Raw genomic sequence first — 14924 nt, forward strand, 5'->3', positions numbered from 1 at the left:
TGTTTCCGTCTTGGGTTGATGACATCACTGTGACGTACTGTGTTTACGAATTATTTGCACATTGTTGGTGTCAAATCTTTTGGTCTTTTTTATTTGGCAATATCTCATGGAAATCGCCAAATAACAAAATTAAGGAAGTGTCTTACAAAATACTTCACATAATTTATCCTGCGAAGGGCATTTTACCTGTGAATTTTTTTGCACTTGAATTTTTTTTTTTTTTGCAACTTTTTATCCACTGTATTTACTCAAGATTATTTTGGAAAGATTAAGAAACCTTTATTACTAGAAAACTGAAGCAAATTATAGTTCATAAATAATAGAAACTTTTTTATACTCACAATTTGTAATTTTTATAATGAAAATTTGGAATGTAAAGAACAAAATATTATACAGCTATTTATTTTATTAGGAAAATACCATATACATAAAAAGAAGTGGGCTCAATGCAAACTACATTTTTCACATTTTATAAATGACTTCAAATTCAAAACAAAGCGCTGAAAACATGTAATGCTTTGAAGGCACTGGAATTAATTTTTTTTATTATTTATTCCATTTCCTTGCAGCTAATTGTAATGCGTTCATGTGGCATTGAATAATAATAAAAATAATCAACTTTCATTCTATTCACTTTTCTGAGCCTAATTACATTTTCCATATAAATATTATTCAGAGCTATTTTTGACTGAAAATTAGATTGCTTTTTTTATTCAATGAAAATGGTCTAGCTAATTTCATATCTATTCACACAAAATAGATGCATGTATTTTTCTTATTTGCCTACCTTCTTTTTAACGCAGTGCTATATATTAATAGGCACAATAAAAAAAAGGTTATATGATAGTTTATGAATCACATTATTTTCTGATAGCTTTATCAATTTGTGAGAAAAAAAACCCACAAGGCTTTGTATTGTTTACATTTAATTTTGTGTACATTTAACATGTAGATTACTACAACATTTCTTAGATTAATTAACATTTTAAATCAAATGACACAGCTGATTAGACAACAGCAACGCTTCAACTAAAAGTCTGACTCCATGCACAGAATTAGAAAGAATAAACAGGAATTCGTTTTAAAACTCATTCTTAATTTCAATAACTAAAAGTATTTTTGTTTCCCGTTTATTAAGCCTTGGCATATAACTTAGTAGTGTGAGACATCAAAATTATTCATCAAAAGTTAGCATGGTAGCAGTTGAGAACTGTACTCTATTTTGATTGCTTCTTGCTGTATAGTATGTTAAAGCTGAACACATGGTCACTTATGAAGTATACTGAGATCACAAGCTTTAGATATGGAAATTCTTCCTCCCTCGGTTTAAGAATGTGAAGGGACACCACCTCTGAAATTACAGCATTCATTTCAATCCACTGCTGCATTTGAAGTTCACTTTTTAGTCAAGAATCCGAATGATCCAGACGAGTATGTTGCTAGGCAGGGATGAGAGACCTTCCCTCAGCCCTAAGGGCTTTCTGAACCACAGCACCAGCGCCATCTCCTGCAGGGGCAACCATACTGCAATCAAAGCTCATCACTGGGAAGAGAAACAAATCAACAGCCACATAGACGGGATGAGCTACAGTACTATGCAAATCACTGCGTTCGGATTCATTTCATAAGGACTAAATTAAACCATACCTTGGCCACTGGTGGTGTTTGTCTGTCAGTGGGACATAAACCACACCCATCAGCGCTTTCCTGACGAAAGTGCCATCGCTCTGACGGTCATACTGCTCGAGAACTTGGCTTCCACCCTCCGGGCCCACAGGTAAAACAAGTCTCCCACCTGGTTTCAACTGTTCCAGGAGCTGTTGATGCACATGTTTACATCAGCCCACTGCAGGCTATATAAACAAATATTAAATCAAATGCATAATGTGCATACAGCTTTAGGGAGTGTAGGAGCAGCTGCTCCAACATGAATGGCGTCATAGGGGGCTTTATCAGGAAAACCTAACCGTCCATCACCCACTGCAAAAAAAAAAAAAACCCAAACAAATGTTTAAAACATTCTTGTAATTTCAATAGCTATTTAATAAAATGCAGACAATGTTTCTGTGCTACAATGTATAAGAAAAAACACAATTAATTTAAATCCCTCACCCACTAATTGAATTAGCCCAGTGGCAAGCAATTCTGGATCATCCGCCTGGACATTTTTCACAGAGCCTTGCACCAGCTCATCTATATGGTCAATTCCCACTACCTTTCCGGAGGGCCCTACCTGCAGTATAAACATAGTAAAACATATTGAAAAGAAGGTATAATATATAAATATATATATATATATATATATATATATATATATATATATATATATATATATATATATATATATATATATATATATATATATATATATATATATATATATATATATATATATATATATATATATATATATATATATATTACATACAGGACTGGTGTGAGATTATTATTAACAGCTGTTCATACTCTAAATGAGGTGCTTAAATTTGCTACTACTTGCATGTGTTGTAAGTCTGAGGAAGGTTGATTGACCGAAACGTTGTTAATGAGATTTGCAGATGGGGCATTATATTTCTTTTTGAGACTAAAAATGTGGGGGTAAAATAAAAAAAATTAAAAGTATAATCAAAACTTGCCTGACATGCTGAAACAAGACTGCACTCACCATTCTGGCAAAGCATGCAGTGAGATATCCACTTCCTGAACCCACATCCAGGGCTGAGGCTCCTTCTATTAACTTTTCACTGAGAACCTCAAGAGCATGTGCATGCTACAAAAGCAATCATTCATTAGAACATATAAAATATGACAGTAACATCTATTTTTTTGAGGGTTAGTCTGACCTACCATATGAGGGGCACTGATTGTAGCCTTGTACCCTTTGCAGAGAAAAAAATACAATGTGTGAGTGAAAAATGGCTCTGTACTCTTCCGTTTACTTCAGGTATATGTAAGAAGTCACCTATGGACTGGGGAGAATCAGCATAAGGGTGGTCTCTGGAATAAATCCCTCTATCAGTGGCAAGCATGGCATTAAACACTCGGTCACTGTGGATGACTCCATGATCTGTCACAGAAAGACATTAAACTCTATACTAGTAAATCTACATCCATTAAATTACATAAATATGTGTTGATATACACCGATCAGGCATAACATTATGACACTATATCCTAATATTGTGTTGTTGTCCCCCTTTTGCTACCAAAACAGCCCTGACTCGTCGAGGCATGGACTCCACTAGACCCCTGAAGGTGTGCTGTGGTATCTGGCACCAACATGTTAGCAGCAGATCATTTAAGTCCTGTGGGTTGCGAGGTAGGGCCTCCATGGATCGGACGTGTTTGTTCAGCACATCCCACAGATGCTCGATTGGATGGAGAGCTGGGGCATTTGGAGGCCAAGTCAAACTCGTTGTGCTCCTCAAACCATTCCTTAACCATTTTTGCTTTGTGGCAGGGCGCATTATCCTACTGAAAGAGCCACAGCCACCAGGGAATACCGTTTCCATGAAAGTGTGTACATGGTCTGCAAAGTAACATCCAAATGGATGGCAGGACCCAAAGTTTCCCAGCAGAACATTACCCAAAGCATCACACTGCCTCCGCCGGCTTGCCTTCTTCCCATAGTGCATCCTGGTGTCATGTGTTCCCCAGGTAAGCAACACACACGCACCCGGCCATCCACGTAATGTAAAAGAAAATGTGATTCATCAGACCAGACCAGACCAGACCACCTTCTTCCATTTCTCCGTGGTCCAGTTCTGATGCTTATAGCACCACTGTTGGTGCTTTCGGCGGTGAATAGGGGTCAGCATGGGCACCCTGACTGGTATGTGGATATAAAGCTCCATACACAACAAACTGCGATGCACTGTGTATTCTGAGACCTTTCTTTCAGAACCAGCATTAACTTCTTGAGGAATTTGAGCAACAGTAGCACATCTGTTTGATCGGACCAAACAGGGCAGCCTTCACTCCCCATGTGCATCAATGAGCCTTGGCCCCACAGTTTCTTCCTTGGACCACTTTTTAAATATACTGACTACTGCAGACCGGGAACACCCCTCAAGAGCTGCAGTTTTGGAGGTGCTCTGACCCAGTCGTCTAGCCATCACAATTTGGCCCTTGTCAAACTCGCTCAAATCCTACTTGCTCATTTTTCCTGCTTCTAACACATCAACTCCGAGGACAAATGTTCACTTGCTGCCTAATATATCCCACCCACTAACAGGTGCCGTGATGAAGAGATAATCAGTGTTATTCACTTCACTTGTCATAATGTTATGCCTGATCTAAGTATTGTTTTTATATGTTTATCTATGCATCTGTCTATTTATATATCTATCTATATACTAACCTCTTAAGCGAGTGATGAGCTCTATATGTGTTTTGCCACTAGAGATCCATGCCATGGTTCTGGAGAGCAGCAAACCCATAGGGACCGCTACCGCTGCCAGCCTGAGCACGGTCTGCATTGCCTAACTAGCACCGCCTGCAACAAATAACATTTTTATTTTTTGATCATTCCACAAAAATAACTGTCATGTTCGGACAGTCTGTGAATACACTCTGATATACACCTGTCCAGAGTCTTTAGTTTAGTTATTACCCTGCTGAAAAAATAACCAACTTAAACCACTTATTGGCCAAGCTGATCTACAAAGTCATTCCAAGCTGGGAGAAATAAAAGCAGCAAACATTGAGAGTTGTAAAAGGATATGCATGATTTTTGAGTCAAATAAACACTAAACGAGTGATTGAATTTGTGATGCATGTTATACTGTGTTTGATCATTTTAATAGCTTTAATATCTGAATCTACCTTTCTTTAGACCTCAGACCACTGATGCGTCCAACATGCGTCCTTGACTCAGGTCAACAAACGTGAGAATCGCATCTGACCTAAATGTTACAAGCCAGACAGCAAATAGACAGTGAAATAACAGAATATTGTTATGTACGCAACATACTGGGCTTTCAAATGTTATACGTAGTTTCCTTAACGCACAACTAAAATGTCACTGAGCAATAAAACGAATATGCAGCGCCTCAAGTACGAGTTTGCATGATATTTTTTTTAAATGCTAGATAGACTAAGTACATAACTGTCAAGACGGATCAAAAATCTTACTTGTAAAATTCGACCCGATATCATCCTGCTGAAGGAGTAAACGGAAGTAGCGTTTCCAAACGTATTTCTTCGACCAATCACATTCACGAAATTATTGACGGACAGGTCTGACGGCCAATCTAATTCGAGGGGTAATCCCTGCCGGTTACGCGCATCTCAGTAGCAAGTGAAGGCAAAGCAATCAGAAGTATGGGTTTTACATGCTAATGCTTGTGTTTATTTCACATTTTAATGTGTCATTTTAGGTCTGTGCTGCATTGAGAGCATTGTACTTTAAGGTAAGCACCACTACTTTAGTTTGATGACTGATCATTTTCTACAGCTCCATTAAACGGACTTGCTTATAAGAGCTAGTAATGTCAACAGTCGTTAAGATTTTTGATACCTTGTAATGGAAACAACCAGCAAATGAAATTTTGCATTATTTATTCTCAGAAAACTGACAGGCGTGTCTTTTTATTTTGAAACCATGATTGTTGATATGATATCCCATGTATAACACACGAGTTTGTTTATAACTGATTCTTCATTAAAACGTCATTTCATTTCCAGACGCGTGATGATCGACGACTTCGAAACCAATGCGGTCCGATCTAGTGGAGATCTGTGGTCTGAAATCTGCTCAAGTCTGCCAGACCCTCAGGAACAGGATGGTGGGGAATTTACAGACTCGTTTGAGCCTTCCTCTCCAGGCAACCCACATACAAACTCCCCCAGAGCTTCTTTCAGCCCCTGGGAACCAATGGCTGACTCTGAGGTTTACATTGCCAGTTTAGGTACAGGGAATTATATTAATAATCATGCTTTTTAAATATGCCCTGTTGATTTGTTCTCTAAGAGCATATTATGTTGCTACTTTATAGAAAACCGACTGAAGAGGATCAAGGGACAATCAAGTGATGTAACATCAAGGGAAATGCTCCGTTCCTTGTCCCAGGCTAAAAAGGAATGCTGGGATAGATTCCTCCACGATGCCCAAGCCTCAGAACTGTTCCAGGAAGGAACCTTCGATCAGAGGTTAGGATGAGGCATCTTGAACTTTTCAGCCATGCTTATATCTGCAGATGGGATCATTGTCTACAAGTATTTAAATTCAACTTCTATTATTCAGCTCACTTTAATTGTATTTTATAAACAATTTGAATAACATCTCTTTGCTAATTACTATGAAAAATGATTACTTTATTATTATACTTTATTCAGCAAGGATGCATTAAATTAATCAAAAGTGACACATACGTTTATAATGTTACAAAATATATCTATTTCAAATAAATGGAATAGAATCAAGATTTCCTGCTGTTAAAAATGGGACTAGTCCTCATTATATTTGTACCGATCCTTTAAGAATGACTGTTTTAATAAGAACCTTTTTTCCCTCTCTCATGTGCACTGGTGTGTAAATATATCCATGTAGTGTAGTACTGCTTGTTACTGACAGGTTAGATCAATAAACAAACATGCATGAGAAAATAAAGCACAGGATGTGCTTGATGTTAAAAAAGAGCAATAAAGTGCAATGTTGTGCACTTATTACGGTCGAATACACACATAATCATGTCAAAAGGCCAGTCTTGGCAAGTAGGCACATAAACACAGTCACGTATGTGTAAACTGAAGGTAAGAAGCTGGTAAATAAATCACATATGTATCAGTATATTCAAATTATTTGGTATATTGGAACCGTGCATTAGGTCTTAAAGTGACAGCAGCCTAATAAACTGTCTGCTGTCATTATGTCATTATTGTTAATTAAGCAACAAAAGAAAATTAGAAAAATAGTTAGCAGTTTGAATAAAGCTCAATGTATATTTAATTCATACAGTGAAGACTATGCAGTGTTTTATTTTTACATTTGATAATTTCTGCTGGCCTAAAACTGCTGTCACATATGTTGTGGTTCTGCATAACTAAAGCTGGGGGCACACTGTGCGATTTATAATAGTCCTTTATGATTGTTCCTTGTCAGACTGTACGAACATTATCCCCGCTGTGGGCCATGTCACACTGTAAGATCTAAGTTGTCATTAATGTCAGACTCTTTGATAGTCAAGGCGCGTTAAAATGGATGCACTCAAGAAACTCGTCTGGAGTTTTATATCATCAAATCAATGACGCGTTCGGTGACCATGAGCTGCATTACATGCGGGACTGAAATGGTGGCTACAAAAATCTCTAGCACTCATTTTATTCATGGTTTGTCTTGAAAAATGAAGACAATTTGACAGTCATCGTAGGAGAAGTCACACTGCAGGACTGTGCGCCAAATCTTCTGACACTGCCAGAATTTCGTTGGAGGTAAAATTTGCTCGTAACGGTCATTAATCAGCTGCCGGTGAACATGTCAAACTAACGATCAAAGACTTCAGATTTTTGCCTAGGATCAGAGGAATCTTTTAGGATTTGCACAATTTGTCTCAGACGGCCATATCGTGGCCAAAATCGCAGCGTGTTAAAGGTCCCGTTTTTCGTGTTTTTTTTTAAGCTTTGATTGTGTTTACAGTGTGCAATATAACATGTGTTCATGTTTCATGTGTAATAAAACACAGTATTTTTCACACAATTTACTTATCTGTATACTGCTGTTTTCACTGTCCTCAAAACGGCCTGAGAATTTCCTCGTTCTATGAAGTCCCTCCTTCAGAAATGCGTAAAGAGTTCTGATTGTGCCAGCGGTTCCCGTGTTGTGATTCGACAGCAGCTTAGGGCACATTGCCCGGAAAGGTCACGCCTCTTACCATAACGGGGAGATGAACGCACTCAAACTACAGCCCCTGAAGGCCAAACAAAGGTGATTTGACTCCGGGATGAAAATAACAGCGTCTCGACGACATGGCGACAAACGCAACCGAACCGAACCGAACCGAACGCAACACTTACTCTTCTCCACGAGGGAGCAACAAGACCACGCCCCCTTTTCCGCGTATTCTTGTGGGCGGAGGTTAGTCGACAAACTGTTCTACTGACGTAATTAAAGCAGGAAGTACCAGGATGTAGTCCAAACTGGCCGTTCGCTGTAGGCTTTGAAAGGGAACTTCTGTTCAATAAAATATCTCGCTTGGCATTGAACTTTGAGCTTTATAATTTTACAGGTATTATTTATGCTCTAACAGCAACATTACACACTAACTAAAGTTTGAAAAATGGGATCACGAAGAACAGGACCTTTAAGTAGGTCATCCGGGTACTTTTTGCCTCCTGTTTTATGAGGACTGTGAATTCCGGCACCCATTCTGCACCAAACATACAAGCCAACCTAGCAATCCAAAATCTTTGTCTGCAATTTAATTATATACATGTATCGGTGTTAAATAGCAATACCTGATTCTCATCTCCATCAGCTTCTCTCTTTCTTCTCTCAGTCACCTTATCCTTCCTGACCTTTATATTTCCCTTCAAAAAGCTGAGCTTTGGTTGATACAGTCTTTGCAAACTGATTGTTTCTGTCACTCGTTTAAAACGTCTATTGTAACTCAGCTGTTTAGTTTAGCTGCACATCTTATCTCGCACTTATGACCAGTAACAAGCGTTGCGCTGGAATTCACGCTCCACAGCCTGCAGAACTTTTAATATGTTCGGCTGACTATATTTTATTTTGATAATGAACAGGCTGCTAATGTCAAATGGGCAGTGCTAGAACTGACATATTATGGATGCGTGCGATCACTTGGGTTTTTTCCCTCAGCAGTGGAAACAACTTAAAGTCCCAGTGAACCGGAAGTTGCAACTGAGTTTTCTTCAGTGCTGTGGCATATTTCCAAGTGAAACGGAATATTAAATAGAGGGCAGGGTTTTACTTCAGCGCTCCTCCTCTCTATCTCTCGCTCATAGCAGATTAACGGTTGGAGGGGAGTGGTTAAGGATATTTCAAATCCAAGCCGTCAAACTGACGTCATCGGAAAAGGAACGCCATAGAGACAGAGCAACACGCGTCATAATCTGAAGACCACGCCCACCGGGGGGGGGGGGGGGGGCAATCAAAGCGTCTCCATTGACTTTGTATTGCGTGAAGCGCCTCCTTGTCATTTTTGACAGCTTTTAGACATTGTTCTGTTTTTGTTATATGTGACAAGGTGTACAGCAAACAAGCTAAACAACCCAGAACGAAAAACCCAGAAGTTTTTATAACTTGTTGACCAAAAAACGAGCGTTTAAGGACAAATAAAGTGGATACATGCAATTGAGACACCTACTGGAGGGGAACGTAATCAGCGACTGGATATTTGACTTAACAGTGACAACATGAGTGTCAGGATCTCAAAATTTACCCATTCTTGCTGCTGAAGCTTAACGTCTTATTACCTGTATCCACTTTTGGCTCCTTAAACGTTCGTTTTTTGGGTCGACAGCTAATGAAAACGTATTTCTGTGTTTTTTAGCTTGTTTGCTGTAAACCTTGTCACATATCAGCTTTTAGACATTGTTCTGTTTTTTGTTACAAGTCCAAAATGTCGAGGAGGCAGCCTCACGCAATGCAAAGTCAATGGAGAGTGTTGGAAGACGTAAAAACGTTACAGTAAAAAAGTTATAGAAGTTTAAATTTACTGTAAAAGAAAATGTTCTGTAACATTTTTTATTTTACAAAATATTAAAAAAAAAACTTAAACTGCTATAAAACAAAAGCCATATATCTAACCAAGTTTTGGTCCAAATTTGAAGTTAATATCACAAGTTCCCATGAGATTTTGTGTAGGTGCTGTACCAAAAATAGCCACCGGGTGTCACAAATTCCATTGAATTTTTTTATGCATTCTCCTCTAACAAATTAATACATTTCTGTAACAATATAATTTCTATCACAAAACAATCACCAAATATCAAACCTTGAGTCTCAGACCTTTCTAACGATATGTGTTTTGTCAAGATTAGAAAAAGTTTTGATTAAAAAATAGTGCAGCAAATGTTGTAATATGAAACATGACACCGCCCACTAGGGGGTAGGAGGCAGCTAAAATGAATTTAAGTACTGTTTCCATGGTAATGCAATGTCCGATTACAAAATGGTTTTCACAGGATGAATACTGAGGGTGTAAGCTTTCGAATAATACATAATTTATGATGATTAATAAATATTTCATAGGAAAAAAATGTGATTAAAAAACAGCACCAAGTGTCCCGGTAGCAGGACAGTGACAGTTAAGTGGTTAAATTACAAGTAGTGTTGCTTAAATTAATAAATAAAACATAATTTTATTCAAATTATTCTGTTATTCAAATCGTTTTTTGCAATGGTATTCAATATTGGTATCAATATATTTTAGTTAGGTTTCGTATCAAAGTTTTGTGATACTACACTCTCAGAAAAAAAGGTCCAAAAGCTGTCACTGGGGCGGTACCTTTTCAAAAGGTACACTTTTGTTCCTTAGTAAATGCACTTTAGGTAGGCTACTAATATGTAGCTTTAAAGGGATAGTTCACCCAAAAATGAAAATTGTCATCATTTAGCCACCCTCAAGTTGTTCCAAACCTGTATGAGCTCCTTTCTTCTGCTGAACACAAAAGAAGATATTTTGAAGAATAAGGTTAACCAAATAGTTGACAAGGCCCCATTAACTTCCATAATATGGAAGACAAAAATACTACGGAAGTCAATGATGACAGCATTTTTGGGTGACCTATCCCTTTAAGATGCACCCGTCAGGTACAAAAGTGTACCTTTTGAAAAGGTACTGCCCCAGTGACAGCTTTTGGACCTTTTTACTGAGAGTGCACTAAAGAATGAAGTAATGGCTGCTAAAGATTCTATTTTATTTAAAAATATTTTTTAACCTGTAATAATATTTTACAGTATCTGTTTTTACTGTATTTTTTTTATCAAATAAATGCAGCCTTGGTGAGCGTAAGAGACTTCAAAAACATAAAAAATCTTACAACCCCAAACTTTTGAATGGAACAATGTAATATATAACAATCATGCATGTACGATTGCCTTTTACTGAGAAAAGGCGTACAATAATGGAAAAACATAACCTCTATAATATAACCTCTGCATATTTACTCTTACAAAACACTAACAATTTGTATAGGGCCATTCCTCCATACCAGACTGTTTCAGCATATACAATTTCTTGAATTTCTCATTGGAATTGTCTACTTTAGATTACACAGTAACATGTCAAGGGAAGAACTCTGACTTAGCCAATCTAAATACCACTCTGTTACTCTTGGATTGTGTCTGTGACCCCACATTGCCTCTAACAACAAGTGTGCAAAATATGTTTTGCAGCTGCTTAAGCCAGATAAGATGGCCACATTGGGGGGAGTAGCATGGTGATAATAGCCCTTTTGTAATCAGTTCTCTGATCTTAAGTCCTTTTGAAGTTGGATTATTTTTAATTGGAATATTATTCTAAAGATTCACACATTTTTCCACGAATGACCTTGATTTTTTTTAAACTATTAGTTTTAAGAGTTTTATAATGACATATTTGTTATAAGAATGTGTTTTACTAATTACGACTTAAAGGGATAGTTCACCCAAAAATGAAAATTACCCCATGGTTTACACACCCTCAAGCCATCCTAGGTGTATATGCCATTCTTATTTCAGAATACAGTCGGAGTTATATTAAAAAATGTCCTGGCTAATCCAAGCTTTATAATGGCAGCCCAAAATTTGAAGCCCAAAAAGGTGCATCCATCCATCATAGACGTACTCCACACGGCTCCAGGGGGTTAATAAAGGCCTTCTGAAGTGAAGCAATGCGTTTGTGTAAGAAAATATCCATATATAAAACTTTATTAAGTAAAATAGCTTCCAACGGACCGCCTTCCGTATTCAATGTAACATCTCTCACAGCTCAAAACGCTTACACTACGTCCCACGTCATCGTCACGCCAGCCAGTTACGCTTTTTTCGTAAGTTGAATACGAAAGGCGGTCCGTATTGTATTCGTCTGAAAGAAGAATGTCATATACACCTAGGATGGCTTGAGGATGAGTAAATCATGGGGTCTTTTTCATTTTTGGGTGAACTATCCCTTTAATGATAACTCTGATTATGTTAAACAAATGGCATTTTATTTATAAGGTCAATGATAATCGACTGCTCGGTATGCATGTAATTATTCGGTATTGTCTTTCATGCAGTGCTTTGGAGCAGTTCAAGCGCTGGATGTCTCCTGAAAGGGTGGCCATCAATGCGGAAGAGCTGGAGTACCTTCTTTTGCCCACACAGAACAGTGAGGTTCTTGCTAGCTCAACCCAAACTGACAAGCCATGTGAGGAGGAGGAAGAGTGCCCAAGCCCAGAGAAATAACCACATCACAGCGATAACATGTTAGCTGTACTGACCAGCAGTGTTAGGGGAATTAGGGTATATGGGGTCTTGTTGTGGAAAGCAAATAAATATTATGATCCGTTTAATGGGATCATTTGTTTGACAGAGATAAATGAAGATGTCTTCGGTTGTGTTTGTGTCTCTCAATCCAGTTTTCAATTTTCAAGGTGCATTACTGTATCTTCATATTGAAAGAAATACACGAATGATTAACAAAAATCTTTCTGAACAAAGAAAAAAACAGTCACTACGTTATCATGAAACATTCCATTTATGTATCATCAAATGAATTTCATTATTTACTTGTGATTTTTAGTTTTTTTAGCTATTTACTCCTTTCTTGTAGTATTAAAACTGATGCTGTTATATAGTAACCCAAACTTACACAAACATTACATTTATAAACATTATTTCATGTATACATATTTGTATGAATTGATCATTTAATTTCTGTCGGGTGAACATTCTCCTGAATTCAAATGTGTAGGTCAGTGGACTAAATTAAACATGAGTAGAGAATGTTAAGTGTAATATGCACATTGTTTCTAAACGTGTTAGTAACTGTTCGCTTTATTCTGAAAGAATAATAAAAACTATGAAGGAGCAATAATGAGATTCTTTTGTGACCTTTGTAGCGATGCATACTGATATGTTGGCCCAGCAGTAACCAATAGATGTCACTATTGTTGAATATGGATGAGGCACCACTTCAGGGCATTCCTGCCATTATATTCTGGAAGCATTATTGCTTTTGTTTCACAGCTGACCTATTATCTATAAAATGTTATTCATATTATGTGTGTAAAATTCATTCTTTATTGCATGAGTGCTGTGTTTATTATTAAAATGTATGTATTCTGCTTCAAGTTTCTTCCTCAACGTCATAAGTTGAGGGTTTTTTTTAGATCAAGCGCAGTATTTCTGAGTTATTTATTTATTTGTAAGGGTAGTTCTTACATTACTAATAAGAAAACTTTATGGTTGTGTCTTAAAACCTCGTGAGCTGCTGCCGAACGCACGTTAGAAAGTGCTCGATCCGTTAAAACGCAGCGTGGCACGAGCTCACAAAATTTGTTTTATTTGCCTATTATGTTACTTTGTCATTTTTAAAATAGTTTTTTAATTAAATGCGTTCATTTCCAATGAATTTTAAACAAAAATATAATTTTGTTATTTTTTTATCGATTTTAACTCGTTTGATTTGATTAAATGTATTCATTCGCCAGACGAGGGGGTCTGTGGAATCATGTTGGAACAATGTAATACTAAATAGTTTATCATAGCATTATGTAAGCAGGCTGGTCGTTGCCTCGCACTTGGGCGCATTGAGAGAAATCTCCAGTCATCTGTGCGCGTGGCAGGTGGCGATCTTCGCGCTGAATATGCACAAGTTGTGAAGCTTTCAAGGAGGAAATTTACGCGGGTCGTATTTAATAAAGACAACGTAGTGAATTACTCATTCCGTGAAGAATTATCCTTTTATAGAGTACTTTTGAATCATGCATCATCCACTGAAGAAGTGATCAAGAGGACAAAGGTGGGCAGTTTATCTTCATTCAAATAATGCTTGTGTATCGCAATATTTTTTATTTAAATTAGCAAGCTAGATAGTCATAGTGAATAATAACAAGACAATGTTGAAGTAGAGAATTATAGATTAATCAGTAAATCAACAAGTGTCTGTAAATGCTAGAAATACAGTGGTGTCCTTATTGGGGAGAATTTTTTGAACTTAGAAACATGCATTTGATGGATGAATGCTTTGATTATTGTTCCTCAATAATTATAATTTCATTCATCCAAAGGGGTGCTTCGTCCTCTAAACTCCTCATTTATCATCAGAGGACAAGAAGTCAAGTTAGGCTTTTATTGCGTATCTCGCACAGTAGCCTATTGAATTGAATCTGACTTTTAGGTTTGTGGGCAATGGCTCCACCATTATAACGGTTAAATGACCTCTCTGGTGCTGAGGAGAGAATGATCTTAGCAATGTAACTGCTGTCTTCTTCATTTAGTCTCGAGGTGTTTGGTGGGAAGCAGCAGCATTCTGTGATGATACAAATCACAATCACTGTATTCTAATTGACAGAAGGCAAGGACTTTGGCAGTCCATTGTTCATTTGCCAGGACTTCGCCAGGACATTGTTCTCCTCATGTTCAGAGTGCTCACAATTCTTTATTAATAATAACCTCTTACACCCCCAAAATGAATGAAGGTGAACAAATCAACAATGGTCTTTTTTTGTCCATTTATTCAGAACTGTTCCTGATTATAAAGCCTACTATTAAAAACATTCCCAATAGGGTGCACATTGCCACAATGGAAACTGCCATTAAATTAACTGTTAATGGCTTTTCAGCTAAATGCATAGTAAAGCCATCTATTAAATTTGCTGAAAAGTAATAGAGCAGCAGGTTGTGTGTGTGTGTGTGTGTGTGTGTGTGTGTGTGTGCTCTTTTTCCCATTTCTTCTTATTCCATTCAAGCCTGAGCATCTAACATCTTGTAAGGG

General features: G+C 37.4%; 2 protein-coding genes across 5 annotated transcripts; one reads left to right on the top strand and one right to left on the bottom strand.

Annotated features, from left to right (window-relative positions):
- Nucleotides 1-223: 223 nt before the first annotated feature.
- On the bottom strand, nt 224-5226 carry pcmtl (l-isoaspartyl protein carboxyl methyltransferase, like). 4 transcript variants are annotated; one of them, XM_079833555.1, is made up of 10 exons: nt 5134-5226; nt 4825-4904; nt 4361-4495; nt 2963-3067; nt 2848-2879; nt 2666-2770; nt 2113-2233; nt 1895-1980; nt 1648-1817; nt 224-1543 (listed from the first exon to the last, which is right to left on the bottom strand). In XM_079833555.1, the coding sequence occupies exons 3-10, from the start codon at nt 4476-4478 to the stop codon at nt 1531-1533; spliced, it is 750 nt and encodes a 249-aa protein (XP_079689681.1). In that variant the 5' UTR covers nt 4479-4495; nt 4825-4904; nt 5134-5226; the 3' UTR covers nt 224-1530. The 4 variants fall into 4 exon arrangements, with proteins under 4 accessions (XP_079689681.1, XP_079689682.1, XP_079689679.1 ...); XM_079833553.1 differs by having other exon boundaries at nt 391-1507; XM_079833556.1 differs by lacking the exon at nt 4825-4904 and having other exon boundaries at nt 5134-5208.
- Nucleotides 5227-5261: 35 nt separating this feature from the next.
- ccdc32 (coiled-coil domain containing 32) lies at nt 5262-13275 on the top strand. Its single transcript, XM_079832888.1, has 4 exons — nt 5262-5411; nt 5686-5909; nt 5997-6150; nt 12223-13275. Exons 2-4 carry the CDS (start codon nt 5693-5695, stop codon nt 12389-12391), a joined length of 540 nt encoding a protein of 179 aa, XP_079689014.1. The 5' UTR covers nt 5262-5411; nt 5686-5692; the 3' UTR covers nt 12392-13275.
- The last annotated feature ends 1649 nt before the right edge of the window (nt 13276-14924 follow it).

This window comes from Gobio gobio (assembly GCF_949357685.1).
Source record: "Gobio gobio genome assembly, chromosome: 13".
NCBI lineage: Eukaryota > Metazoa > Chordata > Actinopteri > Cypriniformes > Gobionidae > Gobio > Gobio gobio.

Coding starts and splice junctions, on each gene's coding strand:
- pcmtl (XM_079833553.1), bottom strand. CDS start 4,478: ATGCAGACCGTGCTCAGGCTGGCAGCGGTAGCGGTCCCTATGGGTTTG. Junction 3,068..4,360: donor GCTCATCACTCGCTTAAGAG/GTTAGTATATAG, acceptor TTTCTGTGACAG/ATCATGGAGTCATCCACAGT. Junction 2,771..2,847: donor CAATCAGTGCCCCTCATATG/GTAGGTCAGACT, acceptor TTGCTTTTGTAG/CATGCACATGCTCTTGAGGT.
- ccdc32 (XM_079832888.1), top strand. CDS start 5,693: ATGATCGACGACTTCGAAACCAATGCGGTCCGATCTAGTGGAGATCTG. Junction 5,910..5,996: donor GGTTTACATTGCCAGTTTAG/GTACAGGGAATT, acceptor GCTACTTTATAG/AAAACCGACTGAAGAGGATC. Junction 6,151..12,222: donor GAAGGAACCTTCGATCAGAG/GTTAGGATGAGG, acceptor TCTTTCATGCAG/TGCTTTGGAGCAGTTCAAGC.